General features: G+C 39.4%; 1 protein-coding gene across 1 annotated transcript; it reads left to right on the top strand.

Annotated features, from left to right (window-relative positions):
* The first annotated feature begins 15,987 nt into the window (after positions 1-15,987).
* LOC122665305 (protein YABBY 4-like) lies at positions 15,988-20,255 on the top strand. Its single transcript, XM_043861421.1, has 8 exons — positions 15,988-16,276; positions 16,503-16,658; positions 16,786-16,903; positions 17,104-17,152; positions 17,281-17,356; positions 17,519-17,593; positions 17,682-17,772; positions 20,214-20,255. Exons 1-7 carry the CDS (start codon positions 16,175-16,177, stop codon positions 17,748-17,750), a joined length of 645 nt encoding a protein of 214 aa, XP_043717356.1. The 5' UTR covers positions 15,988-16,174; the 3' UTR covers positions 17,751-17,772; positions 20,214-20,255.
* The last annotated feature ends 1,168 nt before the right edge of the window (positions 20,256-21,423 follow it).

Raw genomic sequence — 21,423 nt, 5'->3', positions numbered from 1 at the left:
TGACGTCCACTTGGAATAATCAATCAAGGATCGATCCCGATTACACCTGAATCTATCCATATTGAATCCAACTTATTCCCAGCGAAATCAAATTGGAATTGACAGACAGAATCTATATTGGCATGTATCCCTATGTATGTCTCATGCGTGTTTACTCTACTTCGACCACACCATTGTGAACTCGCCCATACTTTATATTGTTAAAGCCTTGTTTTGATACATATATAGCAAAATCCTGTAGGGTTTAAACCATGGTTTTAGTCTTGTATTTTTATTGTTTTACCCCTGGTCTGTACCATTCCATCGACACGGGGTCAGTATGGTATTGGGATTGGTGGCTAAAGATCTGATACCAATACCTCAAACCATGGATTAAACTTGACATATGAGCAAGGGATCTCAATCAACTCTAACCGATCATGAATTTTAGACAGCTATTGTCATTTAAAGTCATGAATAGGGGTGTCAATTCCAGGCCCAGCCCGCCAGGCCCAACCGAGCCTGCCCGGTTAAAGCCCGGCCCTGCCCGGCCAGATTACTAAACATGCCGGGCTTAAGCCTGACACGTTTAGTAATCGGGCGGTCCTGGTGTGGGTTCCTAGCCCATCGGGCGCCCGACCGGACCGATCGATTCTAAGCCCGACCTAGACCGCCCTGTTATAGCCCGACCCAATCGACCCTTTAACGTATAAACTTCCCCTTCCCTTCCCTCCAAATTTCCTTTTTTTTGTTTGTTTCTTTGTTGGTCTTTGACATTTATTGGTTAGATATACTTGACGTAGGTGAGATGAGGCTTAGTTTTAGTTTTTAGATCTTACTTTGTTAGATATCAATTACTAAGCCCTCACCATTTAGAGACCATTTAGAGTTAAACGACTCATTAGCTTGTTTTAGACTCGGTTTAGGCTCGTTTAGTCTGAATAAGGCTGCCCCGATTAAAGACCGAATACCGATCGACCAAAATGAAACTGTACCATGCCCGTCCAAGGCAAGCCCGAATGCCTAAATGGTCGGACAAGGTGCAGCTTGTAAAATTGGTGAGGCCCGGCTAGGCCCGACCGTGACTGATCGAGCCCGACCGTGACCGATCGAGCCCGACCAGTTGACACCCCTAGTCATGAAGGCCAACACTGAACATCCATGTCACAACTGTAACTCTTAAAGTAACCAAGCCATTAGGGTTTAGGTGGGATATATTTCTCAAAATCAAAGGTCCCATTCGTTAGAACAACCTCCAAGGTAACAAAATGAGGTGTCTACAGGAGGTGTCTTCTATCCCTTGTCAGTCATTTACTATTTAGCAGTGCATTCTCGATGCTCTTGGCACCAAAGACCAGCTCTTTAAGAGTATCCAGATTTCCCCTTTCTATAGATTTTGCTAGAACGGAGGTGAGAACATGGATCACTTGTTCTTCAAATGGCCCTTTACTTTCCGGGTATGGGAAGCTATCTATAAGTTTTGCTTCCCCAACAGTAGACCTTCAAGGAGTGTTACTGATATGACGATGCAAATACCAATTAACACAACAGAGTTAGTTGTGAATGCTCAAGATCCAGTTGTTAATAAACAGGGCCAGTTGGAACCAAGCTAGCAGAAGAGGGAGAGAAGTGTAAGAACCAAACGAGCTCCAGCCTGGGCCAAGGACCACGTGTTGCTGTAAGAGATTGAAGGGCCACATGTTGTTGTAAGAAATTGGTTAAAGACCACATGTGTTGTAAGGGATTTGGTTAGAAATTCTGTTAGATTAGTTGTGTGGTTAGGAACTCTGTTACTTAGGTGCAAGAGGGACTGTATTCTTGAACTACGGTCTTGTTTGGCTTTAAATATACCTGATTACAGAGGAATAAAGCAAGAAAATATTCAACTTCTGTTCTTCCACTTTCTTCTTCGTTCTTCTTCCTTTCTCTCTTCATAACAAAATTGGTGCTTTCATTTCTTGCCTTCATGGCTACTCGACAGAAAACTGCCGGTCTTGATGACGCTCTCTTACAATTTCAGAGGGATTCTGAGACATTCCGCCATGAAATTGATGCTCGAATGGATGAAGTTACTCAGACCGTACTCGATCTCCAGGCTGTAATTGGGGCATTAACAACTACTGTTAAAGGTTTACCTGGATCTTCTGCGAGCACCATCTCTCCTTCACGCTTTGATGGACCAGTTCTTCCCACGCCAAGGTTTTTGAAGCTCGATGTGCCTCGGTTTGATGGCAATGATGTGCAGAGCTGGATCTTTAAGATTCAACAATATTTTGATTTTCACCAAACCTCGGAGGAATAGAGATTATAGATTGCTTCTTTCCATCTTGATGGCACTGCCTCAACTTGGTTCCAATGGATGAAGAACAGTGGCTTGATCCAGGGTTGGCAAGGGTTTTTGCAGGCGATCGCAATGCGATTTGGTCCTTCTTTGTATGAGGATCATAAGGGGGCCCTGGTTCATCTTCAACAGACCTCTACAGTGACTGCGTATCAGGATCAATTCGAAGCTCTCTCCAACAAAGTTACTGGCATCGCAGAACCCCTGCTCATCAGCATATTTACTTTGGGTTTGAAACCTGAATTAAAGAGGGATATACTCATTGCTCAACCTGTGTCATTGTTGCAGGCAATGAGTTTGGCAAAATTATATGAACAAAAATATCTAGAGGTCAGGTCTTGGTCTGCACCTGCCTCTTCCTTTACTGCTGGTATTCTTGGACCCTCTCCTACATCTACAGCCGCTAAGCCTCATCAGGTAACCCCTAATACCACTAACCCTTTTAGAATTCGTGAGCTCTCGTCTACTGAAATGAATGCACGGAGGGAAAAAGGCCTCTGTTATAACTGTGATGAAAAGTATGTTAGGGGGCATAAATGCAAGACCAGGTTCTTGCTTTTAATTAGTGACCCACAGGACATGCAGGAAGTAGACTTTACAGATCCCATTGAAGATACCCAGTTGGAGTCTACTGTGTTACATGAGATTAGTATGCATGCCTTAGCTGGTCACCTCAATCCTCGCACTATTCGCTTGAAAGGTACTTTGGCTGAGCATCACCTTCAACTTCTAATCCACAGTGGCAGCACTCATAATTTCATCACGGAGAGTGTGGCTAATGAACTGAGATTGACCATTACTCCTTGTAAACAGTTCAAGGTGTTTGTAGGGAATGGGGAATTTTTGGTCTATAAATAACAATATAAGGTTGTTCCACTACAGCTACAGGGGCATAACTTCCAGTTTGACCTTTTTGTCTTACCCATTGATGGCGCAGACATTGTTCTAGGTATTCAATGGTTAGAACTCCTGGGCCCTGTCCTCACTGATTATAAACTACTGACTATGGATTTCGAGTATGAAGGAGTAAAAGTGCATTTGGTAGGGGAACCCTTCTTGAATGCAGAACCCCTGCAGTTGAAGGTATTAAGGAGATTAGCTTCTTCTGATGGCATTGCTACTATTTTTCAATTAACTACAATCATTTATGATAAAGATATGCAACCTGCTGTCCACCCTTCTATACAATCAGTTTTACTTGAGTATGATCAAGTTTTTCAAATTCCCAAAGGTCTTCCCCCTTGTCGGCCTACTGACCACCACATTCCCATTCGAAATGCCGCTCAACCAGTGAATGTCAGACCCTACAAATATCCCCACTTTCAGAAAAGTGAAATTGAAAAATTGGTTACCGAGATGTTAGACCAAGGCATTATCAAAACCAGCACAAGTCCTTATTCTTCTCCGGTTCTTCTTGTAAAAAAAAAAGATGGGAGTTGGAGGTTTTGCATTGACTACAGAGCCTTAAATACAATCACCATTCGGGACAGGTTCCCTATTCCAACAGTAGAAGAACTAATGGATGAGTTATATGGGGCATCTGTATTTTCCAAGCTAGATCTACAGTCCGAAAACCACCAAATTAGGGTACATGAGCCGGATATTCACAAGACAGCTTTCCGAACTCACGAGGGGCACTATGAGTTTGTCGTCATGCCTTTTGGGTTGACCAACGCTCCCTCTACTTTTCAAGCAGTCATGAATCAAATTTTCAGACCCTTTCTAAGGAGGTTTGTGATAGTGTTTTTTGATGACATCTTAGTTTATAGCCGCAGTATATCGGAGCATGTGCATCACTTACAATTGGTATTACAATGCCTTCAGTCCAATCACTTATATGCTAAGCTCAACAAATGCGTATTCAGTCAGTCCTCTGTTGATTACCTCGAACACATTGTGTCAGGACAAGGAGTATAGGTTGATGACAGCAAAATCCAAGCCATGATTGTGTGGCCTCGTCCCCACAATCTGAAATAGTTGCAAGGATTTTTAGGCCTCATGAGTTACTACCGAAAATTCGTTAAGCAATATGATTCAATTGCTGCCCCTTTGACAAACCTGCTCAAGAAAATATGCCTTTACTTTGTCTGAGCAAGCCCAACAGGCCTTTGAAGCACTGAAACAAGCCATGACTTCAGCTCCGGTGCTAGCCTTACCCAGCTTTTCAAAGGATTTTGTGGTTGCAACTGATGCATCCGGCGTGGGAGTGGGGGCTGTACTTAGTCAAGAAGGTCACCCTCTTGCATATTATAGCAAGAAAATGTCCTCACGAATGCAAGGTTCTTCCACATATGTTAGAGAGTTGTTTGCTATTACTGCAGCAGTAGGCAAGTGGAGACATTACCTATTGGGCAGAAGGTTCATTATCTTGACCGATCATAGAAGCCTCAAAGACTTAATGCCTCAAGTGGTACAAACACCAGAACAGCATTACTATCTCAGTAAGCTCATGGGATATTGCTACCAAATTGTGTATAGGCCAGGGAAAGAGAATGATGCAACTGATGCCCTGTCCAGAGTACTTGTAGCACAATCCGACACTCAAACCAGTGATGCAAAACGCGTGGAGTTTTTCCTTACTCTATCAACTACACAGTTTGATATTACACGAGAATTAGTAGCTGAGAACTCACAGAGTCCTGAGTTACAACACTTACACTCCCAATGGAACTAGGGTTTCCTTCGGCCTGAAGGATATGATGTCAGGGGCGGCTTACTCTACTATAAGGACAGAATAGTCATCAGCTCCAATTCTGTCCTTAAGGGGTTGATATTGACTGAATTCCACTCCAGTCCTTTGGGGGGGCATGCAGGCATCTTGAGGACCTTTAAGAGAGTTGCTAGAAGCTTCTATTAGAAGGCTATGAGAAAGGATATCACCATTTTTGTGCAACAGTGTACTGTTTGTCAAGTGACTAAAGCATTGACAACAAAACCAGCTGGTCTACTTCAACCTTTACCTATTCCCCAACAGGTTTGGGAAGACATCTCCCTTGATTTCATAACTGGGTTGCCCGAATCACATGGTTACTCTGTGATTTTGGTCGTAGTGGATCGCCTCACTAAATCTGCTCATTTTGGATCCTTACCTGCTTCATATACAGCTACTAAGGTGGCTAATCTCTTTGTCAGCATGGTAGTTAAATTACATGGGTTTCCTAAATCAATGGTGTCTGACAGGGATGCAATTTTTCTAAGTCAGTTTTGGCAACAGTTGTTTAAGTTGAGTGGTACTACTCTCTACAGAAGCACTACATATCACCCACAATCAGATGGGCAGACTGAAGCTCTTAACAAATGCTTGGAGCAATACCTTATATGTTTTGTGCATGAGAAACCTATGCAGTGGTTCAAGTATTTGAGTTGGGCAGAACTTTGGTATAACACTTCCTTTCATACAGCAATTGGTATGACCCCATTCCAAGCCCTATATGGCAGACTTCCTCCTGCACTACATGATTATATTTCCGGCTCTAGTAGGCTTGAGGCGTTGGACCATGACTTGCCTGATAGGACTGCCATTCTTCAAGAACTGAAGCAGAACTTACTAAAAGCGCAAGCAACCATGAAGAAAGCTACTGATACACATCATAGGGACCTGACATTTAAAGAGGGGGATTTGGTGTTACTCAAATTACAATCCTATAGACAGCTATCGCTGGCTTTGAGGAGCAACCATAAGCTTGGTAGACGATTCTATGGGCCATTTCCAGTACTTAAGAGAATTGGAACCGTGGCTTATCAATTAGAACTGCCTACCTATAGTAAAATACATCATGTGTTTCACATTTCCATGCTCAAACCCTTTCTGGGAACTATGCCTAAAGAGGGTACCAGCTCCCTACCTAAGCTGAGTTTCAATCAACAACCAGTTCACCTACCAATTGTTGTGTTGGCTACCCGACAAGTCATCCGCAGTGGCAGATTGATTCCCCAGGTTCTGGTCCAGTGGGAGGATTTGCCTATGGAAGATGCATCTTGGGAGGACTATGAGCATTTTCTTTCCTGGTTTCCTACTATCAACCTTGAGGGCAAGGTTGCTTTTGATGGGTTAGGGAATGATATGACGATGCAAATACCAATTAACACAACAGAGTTAGTTGTGAATGCTCAAGATCCAGTTGTTAATAAATAGGGCCAGTTGGAACCAAGCCAGCAGAAGAGGGAGAGAAGTGTAAGAACCAAACAAGCTCCAGCCTGGACCAAGGACCATGTGTTGCTGTAAGAAATTGGTTAAAGACCATGTGTGTTGTAAGGGATTTGGTTAAAAATTCTGTTAGATTAGTTGTGTGGTTAGGAACTCTGTTACTTAGTTGCAAGAGGGACTGTATTCTTGAACTACGGTCTTGTTTGGCTTTAAATATACCTGATTATAGAGGAATAAAACAAGAAAAGATTCAACTTTTGTTCTTCCACTTTCTTCTTCGTTCTTCTTCCTTTCTCTCTTCATACCAGTTACGCGGGAAGCGGATTGGATTGCAAATCTTTTCAAGGGGGACTCGATTGGGAGCATAGCCAAGTTTGCATTCTATGGGACCATCTCTCAAATTGGACGGAGAGAAATTAACCTCTGCCTGTTCCGAAATAAAACACGGACTAAGCCATTGATAATTAAGGATATCCGGATAGATGTAGAAAAATTATGTCGTGCCTCCCCTCCAAATGGTCCCAAGACCCCAAGAATGAAACTTATTTATTTCGTCCTCTTGGGGAGTTCATCCCAAGTAGACTAGGATGAGTTACTTTGGGGTGTTGTGGGGTTCTCTTTTCTTGCATCATCTTGGTTGGTGTGTGGTGGTAAGGCTATTTTTGGGCTGTGTTCTGCCCTTGGTGGCGGTGGCCGCACCATAGGGTTGGGTGGCTGGGTTGTTTAATTTGGTTTGTTATTTTTCCCCCTATCGATTAAAAAAAAAAAAAAAAAACTATGCAGCATTTGTCCATCTTTCATTTTCCTTTTTTCTTTTTGGTGAGAAAGTAAAATGTATACATTATTTATAGGGCAAATTTACATTGAGGTTATACACAAAACTCGACTTGGTGTTAAAAGCCCTGTCGGCCCAAAAACGCAACAGTTTAGTTAAGTAGAGATTATGACAGAGAGAAAATGACATTTCTTTAGAAATGTCAGTCACCTATAAAAAGAGACTTATGATTTCCAAAGGCCACAGGGATTGGGATGGAGCTGGAAGAAAACTGGGGCAGGTTCTTGTGAAAGCACCAAACTTCTTTCATTTTGTTTTCATCCATTGATATTGCAAAGATATATATATGCCACAAAAAACATACAAATAAAAACATGGGGAAAAAATTTGTGTAGAATGCCATCTAAAAAATGAAGTTGTGCAACTTCTTACATATCACTGTTCACGTGAAGGGGTGATATATCATAAATGCCCCTCCTCCTCATATTGTCAAATTCCAAATGGGGTTCGTTCCCTTATCTGTCTGAAACTGCACTCGGACAACGTAAGAAACCTGGCCTTTCCCAAAAAAATATGATATTTGAATCTTGTTGACTATCTGAAATCTGAATCCCACCCCCCCCCCCCCCCACCCGGCTTGTGGCCGGCTTCAAGCTCAAGAGTTACTTGACAACAGACAGTAGACTGAGTCAGGTAATTAGATTGCACATCTGGGTCTGCGATATATCTACAAGATTCAGTCAGATATCATGTGAACTATTAAAGTCTCAATCGTCAGAGGCATTAGCTGTTCTTCAAAATTAAGCCAATAAGACCTAGTTTGACTCACTCACTCCTGGCCTGCTCGAGGAGTTACCCTTCGCTTCTTCCACTTGGCTTTACAGCGTATAGATTCCTAGCTGACAGACACCCGAAGTTCCAGCAGCCTTAGTACAACCATACATGCAACCTCATTAATTAAGACATTATAAGGGGGGGCGGGGGGGGAAAGGAACGTTAACCTACTAGGGGAAAAGTTTGTTTTCACCCCGATCTACGTGTAAGCCTATCCGAATGAATGGTCCACCACCTTGAGTCATGTGATCGAAGTGTTTGTTTACCCAACTGACCATGAGATTAGTTTTACAGCTTTATTAATTACCCACATGTCAAATTTCAGATTTCAATTTAATCAAATAGCATTAATGTATATCAATGCATCGTCGTATGTTTTTATGGCCATTCTTGTATATTTTGAACCATCCTCACCTGTTCATTTCCTCGAAGTGAATTGTGTTCCAATTACAGAGAAAGAGGGTGGTTTCATCAGTCTTGATAAGTTTCGCTACTTGTTATTTGCAATATCTTCTCTACAAACTTTCAATTCTTTTATAGTTGGTTATTAAATTGGCGATGCTTGAGTCCATCTCTGAAGGTTGTAAACGGATAATAATTGTAATACCCCATATACATGGGAGACACTAATTCTAGTGCATGTGTACATGCAGATACAGAATTTGGGAAGGAAGGAAATTATAGTAAGTTATGAACTTCTGATCTGGGTATGTATGTGGAAGGGCATTCCTGTCTTTTGTTACTTTTTGTACATGTATGTATGTATTTGTGTTGCATATATGTTTTTGGGTCATTTAATTTTTTTCCAACACAAATTTATACACAAAATTGGCTCTAGCTTAATGGTAGCTAGAGATCTTGCATTGCTTGTGTGAGGCCAAAGGTTTAATTTGTTGCAATTCTGTAACAAAATATTATTTTTTCACCTCACTCAAATTGAGTGGGCAACCTTCTTGTCTTTAATTTGAATTTTTGTTTTGATTATGGAATGAATGAAATGGATGATTAGGAGAGAGAGTGATTGTAAAGAAAATCTTGGAGTAATTAGTTTGATTGAAGAGTCGATTGGGATATTTTTTGAATGGGGAAAGAAAATGAGATTCGTAATCAAATCCAATATGGTAATTGTGAGTGGACTAGAGGAATATTACACATTGCTAGGTATAGATACAATGTATGTAGACCCTTGGGTTGGACTTAATTAGATAGAAGGGGTGGTGATTGGGAGAAGATTGAGTGAAACACCAACATGAGGAGGTAGGTGCGGAGGAGCTGCCTCCCACGAATTTGAGTGAATCCTCACCCCCCCCCCCCCCCCAAAATTCGTAAAAGTGAGAGCGATCGAGAGAGCAAGAAAGAGAAAGAGAGAGAAAAAGATAAAGAGGTAGAAAGGAGATAGAAAAAAAAATAAATGAAGGAGAATGAGAGGGCTTATTAATTGTTGTCACTTACCTGTAGGCTGTAGCTTCAAGGTCGATCTTCAAAAGGGGTTTTTATTTATTTATCTTGGTGGAGAAAAGTTTGTTTTCAAAGAGGTATGTTGATCCTTGCCCTTTTTTTCTACTTAGTTCATACAATGCAACATGGGGGGTAGGCTAGGGGTTTCGTTGCTTGAGATCGAATACATTCTGAGTTTCCTATGGCTAAACACATGTATTTTTCATGGTTTTATAATTATTATTGTTTTCATAAGTTTAAATCATGACCTAAAAGCGATCAAATTCAAACTTGAGAGGTAATGAGAGAGAAAATAGGGCTTTTGCATGCATGTTGTCAGCATTTTCTAAGTTGGACAGACAGAATAGCAGCTCAAGATTGTTCGTGTTATTGACCATAGTCGGTCAGGAATTGATTCATGGTCTAAGATATTTATTGGGGGTATATATATGTGTGCATATGATCACTTAAAATTTTAATTAATTTAATTTGATATGTCAAAAAATCCCTGTACATACGTACGTACGTACCAGATAGGTTGTTGTCACGATGTTTTGTTGTACCCGAGATTGGCAATTTTATCAAAGGGCCGACTTAGACCTTGAATTCTTATCTAGTTTTTGGACTAAATTAAGTTTCAATTTTGTTACTCAAAATCTGTCATAATCTGGACATTGTATTTGAAGGAAAGGTACCTTAGCTAGGAAGGATTTTCTGATTTGATTTTTGTATGAAGGGGGGATGTCTATGAGTTAGGTTTCATAAAATCAGTTTCAACCCATTTGGAGTTTCAGAAGTATTTATTTCATATTTTCTCAGTCGGTGGACATAATAGGGTAAAATAGGTTTTTTTCTGTTTTGATGTTTATAATGTGGGACACAAAGGGTATTTTAGACATCTATCAAAAAATACCATAAAGTATGAAAATTAGCAGAATGACATTAAAAATTAATTTTAGCATAAATGCTATGAAACACTAACCTTAAGGGTAGTTTTGGAACTCCAAAATACACAGAATTACCATAAATGATGATAAACATAGAAAACAACTTTAAGTGCCATAAAAACCTAGATTTTTGCACAAATGACCAGAATACCCCTATGGGGATAGAAATGTAAATTTTAGAAACGATCAAAGAAAATATTAATGTGATATGATAGGTGAGCATACCTAGGGATTATTACCAAAAAAAAAAAATACATACCTAGGGACTATACATTATACGAGAGAAAGACTAGAGACTTGGGAAAGGTGTAATTCTATCCAAATATCAAGGTAATTTAAATCATGGACTTTTTCATGGTTGATATGCCTCCTATATAATGTTAAGTCAGTTAATCATGAATTCTCTTATACTTGAGATTTTGTGTGATCGTTTATGATGTTTACAAATATTGAATCACGCTTCATGCTTTACAATGAACAATATGCTATGTATGTGTCATAAGGTCATATTAATGAGTGATGAAATGTCATGTCAGCATATGTTAGAATCTCATTTTAAAATAGAAAGAATAAATTGGACACAAGGTCCTAATCCAAACACTTAGAATCCAGAACTAGAACCCACACTACACCCTTTTCTAGTAGGGATTAGGTGTTGGATGAGAACACCAGAATAGAATTGAGGATAAGACCTCCCACAGGGGAGTACACTATCCTCCAGAATCAGAATGAGGGTATGGATAGGAATTCCCTTACACCTCTAGAACCGGATTAAAATCTCCCACGAGGGGAGTTTGCTTGATCCCAGACCCGGTCCGATCAGCTAGGGTAAAATAAATATGACTCCTGGTGGTGCTCAATCGAGTAATGCAAGAAATGGCACTTGTCAGATCAACGGTTGTGTTCCTCACCCTTATCAAACATGCACATGTAGTAAAACCAAAAAGGTGTTTGCATCATTGTACTTACATTAGATCATAGTTCATGCAATGTTTATATGTGTAAGTTGTGCCTATTAATACATGTATTATCTGTGCATATTATGATTCTTAGACACAAATAATGAAACATGTTAGTGCATGGACTGCACTGGTGACCAGGAACAACAAGATGCCAATTAGGATGCGTGATAGCCTTTTAGATTTGAATCACAACATTAGATTATATTATTATTTGATTTTGGAGGTTAATTAATGTAGATAGTTTCACTTGGATGGTGTTTAATTATTTCACTTTTTGCTAATACGTATGGTTATCCCAACTCTAATGCTCTGTTTGGATGCCAAGGAAATAAAAGAAAAGAAAATACATAATAAGACAAAAGTATGATAATGCAATGATTGATTTATGTGTTTAATCTCCAAATTTTCTTTTCTTGACACCCAAACATGGGCTATGTTTGGAAGCTAAGAAAAGAAAAGACATAATATGGCCAAGAAAAAAAAATAATGACACAATGATTGATTTATGTTGACCATTTGTCTCCTCAAATTCAAAAAATTTTGAATTGAATCCTTTTTTTTTTTGCCTCCTTGGTTTCCAAACATAGTTAGTTGTCTTAGTCGGAAGACCTAAATCCCAACTCAACCTCCAGATAGGTCACAAAGGAACCAAGTTGGGCCGAGTCATCTGAGCTGTATTATTTGTTTCTTTCTGAATTGACCTGATGGGTCGGAGAGTTGTCTTATTGTTTGGAAAGGGCTGTCTTCTTCCCTTGTCTATCCTATAGCCTAAAGGATAGGATAAAGCGTGAACTCGTATCTCATTATCTCATCCTCCTTTTGTGCGGTTGCCTATTTGTATCGTCGTTTTGAAACGAATTAATCAATTTCACATATATAAATGTCCATTGCAACACTCCCTTTAAACTACTTATCAAGTGAGCAGGGAATGTTCGCGTTCACGTACGTGAATAATCTAAATAGAATCTATTATATGATAATGTTCCATCTGAACGACTGTGAATTGTGAACGTATATAAACATTCACTCCCTTCAGTACTTCCCATGCATGTGGGGCCGTGGGAGGGGGTGGACAATGGGGTATTTAGTGATCCCCAAACCACCCGAACGCTATTGCCACAGACGAGGCAAACCAAACTAAAGCTGAAACTCCAAAATATCAAACACCGCAGGTGATTCCTTTTCACCTTTATTGGTGTCTACCCCCCACCACAGACTCACAAACACACAACCCCAACACGCCCATATGTGTGTGTGTGTGTGTGAGAGAGAGAGAGAGAGAGAGAGATCCCCACAATCTAGCCAACAGAGGGAAGCAATACTTGAGCACAGGCTTTTGCAGGCTGTGATAGCCTTCACCCAACCGTACATTTATGCATGCATGCATACGCTGAGCATGGGATCCCATTCTACCAACATGATCAAGACACTGAAATGCAATAGGAGAGAGAGAGAGAGAGAGAGAGAGAGAGAGTAGACGACAAATATATATATCATGACTCATGAGATGGAACAACAGTCAAGGCATGCATCTCTCCAAATATATCATTTAAATTTGATTCGTTAGAGATATAGCTTCTCACATTGGTAGTGACGATCCTTGTGTTTATAAGAGAGAGAGAGAGAGGGGTCTTGCCTTGAGTAAAAAAATCCTATGCATTCGGGCAGTCAGGCTGCATGTACAACGCCATACTCAAGACATTGTGCTTTGATTGCCTTACATCTGCTTGAACAAGACGCTTGAACAGTGGTAAAGTAGTCAAAACGCACCACCTTGAGTTTGATGCTGCACTTGCAGCCCGGCTGCCCGAATACACAGCAGCCCGGTCTTTGCTCAAGTGGGTTCATCAATCATGTGTTGTGGTGGTCGGATATGCGATGTTATATGTATGGGTTTCAACCCATTGCAGTATCCAGTAATCTATCACTGATCACTGTGCACGCTGTCAGGGCTTGAGATGTAGAAACGGATACCCAAACAGTAAGCACCACCACTCTGTGTATGTATATATGTGTGGTGGTGTGTATCATTATTGGACATCCTAACAGTAAAAAAGAAAGGCCAAAAAAAAAAAAAAAAAAATAGAACTCTTTTGTCCTTTCCTGGGTCAGATTTCATTTCAGGGTCACTGCGTCCCTAGCTCTAGAGACATTCTGGGAAGTCTAAGGTCTCATCGATCAGTCTTGTGTAAGTGTTAAAAAAAAAAAAAAAAAAAAAAAAAAACACAAGTACGGTATACAATTCAACTCAACAGGGGGCATCCACATTGCCCTACACAAGTGGAATTGTTGTCCGAGTCTTATAGACCGTAAAGATTGTATTAAACTCACAGAGTCACAGTACCTACCAGTACTACCTACCATTAGTATCTGTTTTGGAGCTTTCGGTCCAGCGTGACACAAACCCCACACTTGTACAGTCATATCTCAAAAAGCCTTTCTGCTTCTTCTGGGTCATGATTGTACAATCATATATATATATATATAGCTTTAGCTATTGGTTTTTGTGGCCACCTTTCCAATTAATAAATAATAATTTTCTCACTCACTCCATGTCTTCATCCAAGCAGGCTCAAACTTCAAAAGAAAAAAAAAAAAAAAAAACAAGGCCTATCCATCGATCTAGCATTAATGGTTGATAAGATTAATTATGATCATTAATTACGTACTCATCTTGGAAGTTGGTTGTATTAATGTTATAGATGAGTTATATATCAAATATGTATTAAAAGGTTGATTCGTAGTACATGTACTGATGATGTTCTTCCCATACAAGTAGTTAGTCTCACTTGTTGAATTTAATGTTTTTTGGGGGACCTTTTAACTTGCTTCACTCACTGTTGTCCCCATCTCCCCCACAAAACGCATGATTCACATTTGATGGACATTATCTTCAATTTCTAGACCCAAAATTTGTGGCCCTTAAAAGACCAACAAAGCCTCAAGATTCTTGAGTCTCTAGACATAGACACTGAACATTAATCAGTTCGATCTCAACGTCACATGTATCAAAATACTTTGCATAAGAATCATCAAACACCTTTCTTCTTACATATAATAAATAAAGGGTACTAAGATTCTCGATCAATGCTTGTTACTAGTTTCTCTTTCTTTCTCTCTCCATCCTCATTGGTGGGTTCCCTTACCTGGCCACCACACCAGCTGAGAGGATCCTTTCCTTAAAATTAGAAATATATATATCAAGGATTGATTCTTTTTCTCTCTCTCCTTCCTGGCTAGTTTGGTGTGAGTGAGTGAAGCTTTACGTTTAGGGAAATTTTAGGGAAGAGGGAAACCCAAATACCCAATGCTTGCTTACATGTGGATGGATGGTGATAGTTTTAGAAGTCATGTAAGAGAATGGGAGCCATCTTTTTCAACGAAGTTGAGGCTACTTTGCTACATTTGTAACAAAACAGACTGTAAGGGACTAAGGGGGAAAGGGAAGGGGGAGGGGAAGAATTATCAGGGAAAAGAAAGAAAGAAAGAAGAAAAAAAATACCCTCGAAATGTGTGGAGGAAACTGGAAAGTGGAAAGCAAGCTAGCAAGGATTTTAACTGTATAAGGCCTACTAAATTAGCCCAAACAAAGTTAAAATAATAAAAAATTAAATTTAGAAAAGGGCAAAGGTATCAAGGGTAAAAGCAGAAGATAGAGAGGATCTCTGTTACTTGAATTACGTATGTGTGATTGTGTGTGTATAGATGAGTAAGAGAGAGAAAGAGTGGTAAGATCGATCGAGTGGTCAAATCTGAAAGAGTAAAGCTTTTAGGGGGCCGGTTACTTTGGCAGAGAAATTGATAATAAAGAAAGAAAGAAATTAAAGTAGAAGAGAAAAATCTTGGAGATGGTGAACTCCAAAAGTAAGAAAGCAGTCCCCTGAGGAGGCGGAGACGGAGGCGGGGTATTTGTTTGTGGGCTTATTGCCCGGGAGTTACAAGAAAGTGTCACCTCACTTCAATTCGAAAAGAAAAAAAAAAAAAGAAGCCTCTTTTCTTTCTTTTCTCTCTCACACACAAACACAAACACAAACACCCCCCTCTTAACTCCGAAAACAACAGGTGAATGAGCGAAAGCAAATCACCCCATGCACACGTCCCTTTCTTACTCCTCTCCCCCACCTCTGCCGCCTCTGCTGCTCCCAACCCAACACACACTCACTCATTCTCTCTCTCTCTCTCATCATCGGGAATGGCATCCACACATTTTCTTACTTATTAACCTCGGGCGTATGTTAGAGATAGGTAGCTCGACGATGCCTTTTCTGTCTTCCTCTGGCCTCTACACTCCTAATTAGTACATACTACATACAAGGAATACTACCATGTATAAGCTATTGGTATATAAAAACAACAACAACAACAACAACAACAACAACTACTATACTAGATTCGGATATATAAAAAAAGTAGAAGGGTTTCTTTCTTTCTTTCTGTGTTCCTACCACTGAGGCTGATGTTCTATTAGTAGATCTCCCCTTTCCCTCTCACTTTCTCTTTCTGCTGTTCTTTCCTCTCCCCCACTCAGCCCACTTTCTTCCTGCTTTCTTGCTTTCTTTTCTTTTTTGCTTTCTTTCTTTTCTTTCCTCAGGAAGTGAGGATCAAAGAGCATATCCAAGGCGGTTAACTTGTCAATCCATCAATCAATCAATCAATCAAAAGCCCACCACCATTAGTGGACTCAGTCAATCGATCAATCCAATCCAATCCAATCAAATCAAATCAAATCAAATCAAATCAGGAGAAACAAGGATGTCATCCTCTTCTACTACTACTACCTTTTCACTGGACCACCTCTCTCCTTCGGAGCAGCTCTGTTACGTCCATTGCAACTTCTGCGACACTGTCCTCGCGGTAGGTATCCAAATTTCTTTTTTTCCATCATTCTCCTCTTCCCCCTTAATATTATTATTGTTGTGTTTGTTGTTTTCAGCTTCTTTCAGGGTAACACCTCAATTAGGTTATTATTAGGGTTTGTTTTCTTCTACCTTGGTAGTACATGCATAGTGAGAGAGAGAGATGATGCCCTTAATGTGTTTGTTTGTTTGTTTGTTTGTTGGTTCCATCATCATCCATGTAGGTAAGCGTTCCTTGCAGCAGCTTGTTCAAGACAGTTACGGTTCGATGTGGTCACTGCACCAACCTCCTTTCCGTCAACATGCGTGGTTTGCTTTTCCCTACACCAAATCAGCTTCACCTTGGCCATGCTTTCTTCTCTCCTTCTCATAATCTCCTGGTATATATATATATATATACCAAAAAAGAGAATAATATTAATAATAAGGGAATCAAGTCTTTTACATCTAATTTAATTCTTGCATGAATTTCTTTCCTCTCTTTTCCATGTATGTTTTGTGTTTCAGGAAGAAACCCCAAGCCCACAACCGAACCTGCTCATTGATCAACCTAATCCTACTGACCTTACGGACTCCGTTCGTGGAGGCACCGATGAGCTCCCTCGACCTCCAGTTGCTAATAGACGTGAGATGCTTCACTTTCAATCTCTTCACTATCAGCCCTAGAAATCATCATCTTTTTCTACACCCGGAAATGTAGATGATAGAGACACAGACGAATAATATAAAAAACATATCAGAGTAGCATTTCACAAAAGTCAGCGAAGTTCTTTTTTTTGTTTCTTGGTTTTTTTAATCTCTGTCCGTCTGTGTTTGTCTGTTCAGCTCCGGAGAAGCGACAGAGAGTCCCATCTGCGTACAACCGATTCATCAAGTGAGGAATAATGAAAAGTGTTAAACATCTTCCAAAAAAAAAAAAAAAAAAAAGAAAATTTTTTCCCTCAATTTTTTGGATGATCTTTGACATGAATCCTCTATAAATCCAATCTATCTGCACTGCAGGGACGAGATCCAACGCATCAAGGCTGGAAATCCAGAAATAACACACAGGGAGGCCTTCAGCGCCGCTGCAAAGAACGTAAGATCCAAGAAAATTCTAGCTAGGGTTCACAACACCTACAGAAACTAGGGTTTCTTCATGTTTATCCGTTTTACTTGGTTTTTCTGAATTTTCTTTCTTTCTTTCTTTCTTGATTTGATTTGTTTTGTTTTGTTTTGTTTTGTTGTTAATCTCTCTCAGTGGGCCCACTTCCCACACATCCACTTTGGTCTCCTGCCTGACCAGACTATGAAGAAGACTAACGTGCGCCAGCAGGTACCACTATGCATCATCTTCTTCTTCTTCTACTTCTAGCACTCAGTAAATTCTCGGTACTCATTTATCTGTGTTTTGTTATGTGAAGGAAGGAGAGGACGTTCTCATGAAAGATGGGTTTTTCGCTTCCTCTAATGTTGGCGTCTCCCCCTACTAAGAAGTAGCAACTCTCTCTCTCTCATTCATGGTTCTTTAGTTTTTGGTGTCAAGAATGGAAGAAGGGTGTTGAAGTCTTAAACAGTTTAATTTAATTTATCAAATACAATCTGCAAATGATGAAGGTCTATGCTTGTGTGGTGTTGATAGAGGATGAGGAGTATGAATGTAGTAATGTTGGATCTTGAGTCTTCTCTCTTGTTTGGAAAACCACATCCGTCGTTTCTTAAAGTTTGGATGTGATGATAATTTATGTTACTATTAGCTAGCAGTTACTCTCGACTACTTTGCATTATTGCATTTTGATATCCTTTCTTCATTATTGTGTTGTCCCCAGCACGGCAACACCTATAGACTTTGGTTTACATAAATTCTTCCAAGATATATATAGCTAGAACTCATCCATTTCTGTTCATCCAATCCTTCCCCTCCCCTCTCTAAAACTTAGCATTAATTAAAGCAAGAAACAAGACATGTAGTAAATTGGGATGGAACTCAAAACTGATCTACCACCTTGAGATGAAAGGGGAATTTTTTTTGGCTTCCTAGCTTTGTTGCTATCCTATTTACTATTCTATGCCATATCTGAGATTTGTAAGTTAGGAATAAAGTGGCCGGATCCGTACTTATATAAGTATAAATCATTATTCTCTACAGCCGTAACACCCTTAATATAAAAATAAAAAAAAAAACAAAAAACCATATTCTTAATATCCTATCCCACTCTAATACTAAATATTACACCCCTTTTTTTTTTTTTTTTTTTTTTTTTTTTTTTTGGGAAATAGCTAAGGAATTCCATAGCCTACCAGAACAGAAGGAGCAATAGAAAAGAGACCTAAACGCAAACCCGAGCCTAAGAGCCAAGATTCCAAGAGGGCACAATCCTCCAATATTTATCAAACAAAAATAGATTTCTAGGGGACTTAAGTCCCCCCTTTGAACGAGATCAGATTTCCATCTCCATGTGAATATCCTTGATGATAGGAGGTCTTGGCCTAGTTCTATTCCGAAAGATGCAATAATTTTTTCTTTCCAAATTAAATTTTTTTTTTTTGGAATTAGAAGCTTTATATATATTTTTTGAATAGAGAGGGGGGGGGATCAAATCGGGGAGGGGATAAGGTACCAGCCAAGAGACTCGAACTCGAGACCTCCTGGTGAGCATAGGCATGAAACGCACCACGGCTCACCAACTGAGCTTTCCAAATTAATTAGTGAAAGACCAAAGAAACTTTCTAGTTAATCATGAATCGGGTATAGAATCAATGGACGATGCTTGGTTACAATTCCGAAAGTCATTGGTAAACTTCAATCTTTTTAGTGTGGATAAAACTCATCGTATGACAAAGCATTTCGCTCCGCTATCGAGGTCATGACATACCAGTTAGGCTTCAACATCATCATCATATATCATTGGTCTTATTATAGTTACAACTATTTTTCATATCTTCAATCAAATTAAATTGACATTAATGCTATGTTTCTTAGGACATTCATACATACGGTGACCTTTTACTCCACAACACAAACAACTTGAAGATGATGATGACCTACTATTCTTAGCCTAGGCTTTTCATGTGAAGTGGATGTTTAAGTCATTTGAGCTGCTTAATTAGGTCTGGGCGAGTTGAATGACAGTCCTGCTTTCCTTAGAGTCTCACCTTAAGAAGACTTATTAAACCTAGTAAGTGATATTTTTATTAGTTTTTCTAAGACCTTAGAGGTTAACCAATAAGATTTGTCAAGACAAGATACTTGGACATGGTGCATAAAAATATGATCTTGAAAAATAGTTTGTTTCAAACTACCAATGTATCTAGCCACCATTTGATTATTAATTAGTTTCTTTCAAAGTTAGTCTACTTAAATATTTATAAAACTGCTCCGTATATTCATTTACATTTGACCATTCTTTGACGGAGATGTCAAAACTTATGGTATAAGGTTTAAGGATAATCATCCGGGAGAAATTTTTCATACGTTTTAATTTCATTTTCGCTCATGTTCTAATGGGATGATTTTCTATCCGTTCACGCTTTTATTGATATTGTTGCCACCAAAGTAGTGTATGGCCTTTTAAGTTTGGTAACTGGAAAAAAAAAAAAAAAAAAAAAGAACTTTTCTTAACTTCGTCATTTCTTTCTACTTAATAAAAGTTTCAAGTGAAGCAACCAAACCAACATAAGTGTCGGCCGGGGTCAAGTTTACCATCAAAATTGGGAAAACCCACATGAATTCTCTTGTCAGCATTTTGCAGTGCATGTGCAAAACGCTACATTACCCAAATGGATTAATGTTCTTGCGGTGAAGATGTTCAAGAAGCAGTTCCATTACACAAGAAATTATTACCAAAACCCAATCTCATAATATCTGTAAAATTAAGAATCAAAACCTTTTTTTTAAAAAATTTTTTGGGAGTGGGGGGTTGTCCTAACTCCTAAGAGAAGCACTCTTTATTGCCCTCTCTCTCTCTCTCTCTCTCTCTCTCTCTCTCTCTCTCTCTCTCTCTCTCTCTCTCTCTCTCTCTCTCTCTCTCTCTATATATATATATATATATATATATATATATATATTCAAAATACTAGGCTATATTAGCAATGACCTAACTTCCCTCACATGAAAACCCTATTTATGCTAAAAATAACAAAGGGCCTCTGGATGAAGGTGTTAGCTAGGCTCTAGAAGGACACACTGTAAGTCTAAAAAAGAGCAATGGAACTAATATTGATTTCCTAAGTTTGAATTTCTCATTTAGAATTTTAATAACAGGCAATCAAGGATGACAAATATGAAAATTTTAATAGATTCTGATGAGGTCTTAAATAGTTTTTTTTTTTTTTTAAATAATAATTAAGGGAGATCTCTTGGTGATTTTAAGATAAATAAGGGCCTTACGTGCTACGTGGTCCAAAGTACATGGAAATGGACAAGGCATATCAATGGGCCTTGAAAATGGGCTGAGTCCATAGCTCTAAGACTCCCAAAGCGTCGAGCCCGTGAATATTGAGTGTCTTATTGGGTGTGGTTTGGTTTGAAAATTTCTTGGCGAAAGCTAGCTACTATTCTTTTGCAGGAAAATTAAGGGTTTCTCCGTCTAGAAAGAAGTAGAGTTCGCTTCAGTTATATATATATATATATGGAAGAAAGATGGGTATGCTAGTGGTTTACCGTAAACTAGCACCCTATGTGTCTATCTCTCTCTTCCCTCCCCCCTCCTTTTGAAATGACTCTCTTACTACCTCTCAAAGGGAGGAAGAGAGAGATAGACACGAAAGGTGCTAACTTACGGTTTACTGCCTTGTGGGGTCCACTAACAGTGAGGCAAAAACCTGTGTCTTAAAGAGTGAAACATAATCAAATTTGCTCTGAGCTTGAATATATAAGGGCCTCAATGGAATGGATCTCACCACATTTAACAGAAGTAGGAGAGAGAGAGAGAGAGAGGAAACAACAAATTTACAGCTAATTAATGGAGCAAGAGTCTGGTATGGGTTGAGTGGCTAACATCAACTATGTGGTCTTTCTAATACTAATACTATGTTGTCACTGGTCCTACGCGGCTTTACAGTCCTTTTTGCCACTCTCCCACTTTAATTACTTATCTTTTTTGACATCGAGAAGCCTTTTATTAATGTGTATGAACTTTGGAATGCTGTAGCATACAACATTAG

This window comes from Telopea speciosissima, chromosome 6, assembly GCF_018873765.1.
Source record: "Telopea speciosissima isolate NSW1024214 ecotype Mountain lineage chromosome 6, Tspe_v1, whole genome shotgun sequence".
NCBI lineage: Eukaryota > Viridiplantae > Streptophyta > Magnoliopsida > Proteales > Proteaceae > Telopea > Telopea speciosissima.
This window is presented reverse-complemented; position numbering and strand designations above follow the sequence as displayed.

What these genes read in the sequence shown, in the direction of transcription:
- LOC122665305 (XM_043861421.1), top strand. Translation starts at nt 16,175, where the DNA reads ATGTCATCCTCTTCTACTACTACTACCTTTTCACTGGACCACCTCTCT. An exon ending in TCTGCGACACTGTCCTCGCG is followed by an intron (nt 16,277 to 16,502) that starts GTAGGTATCCAA and finishes TCATCCATGTAG; the next exon opens with GTAAGCGTTCCTTGCAGCAG. An exon ending in ACCTCCAGTTGCTAATAGAC is followed by an intron (nt 16,904 to 17,103) that starts GTGAGATGCTTC and finishes TTGTCTGTTCAG; the next exon opens with CTCCGGAGAAGCGACAGAGA.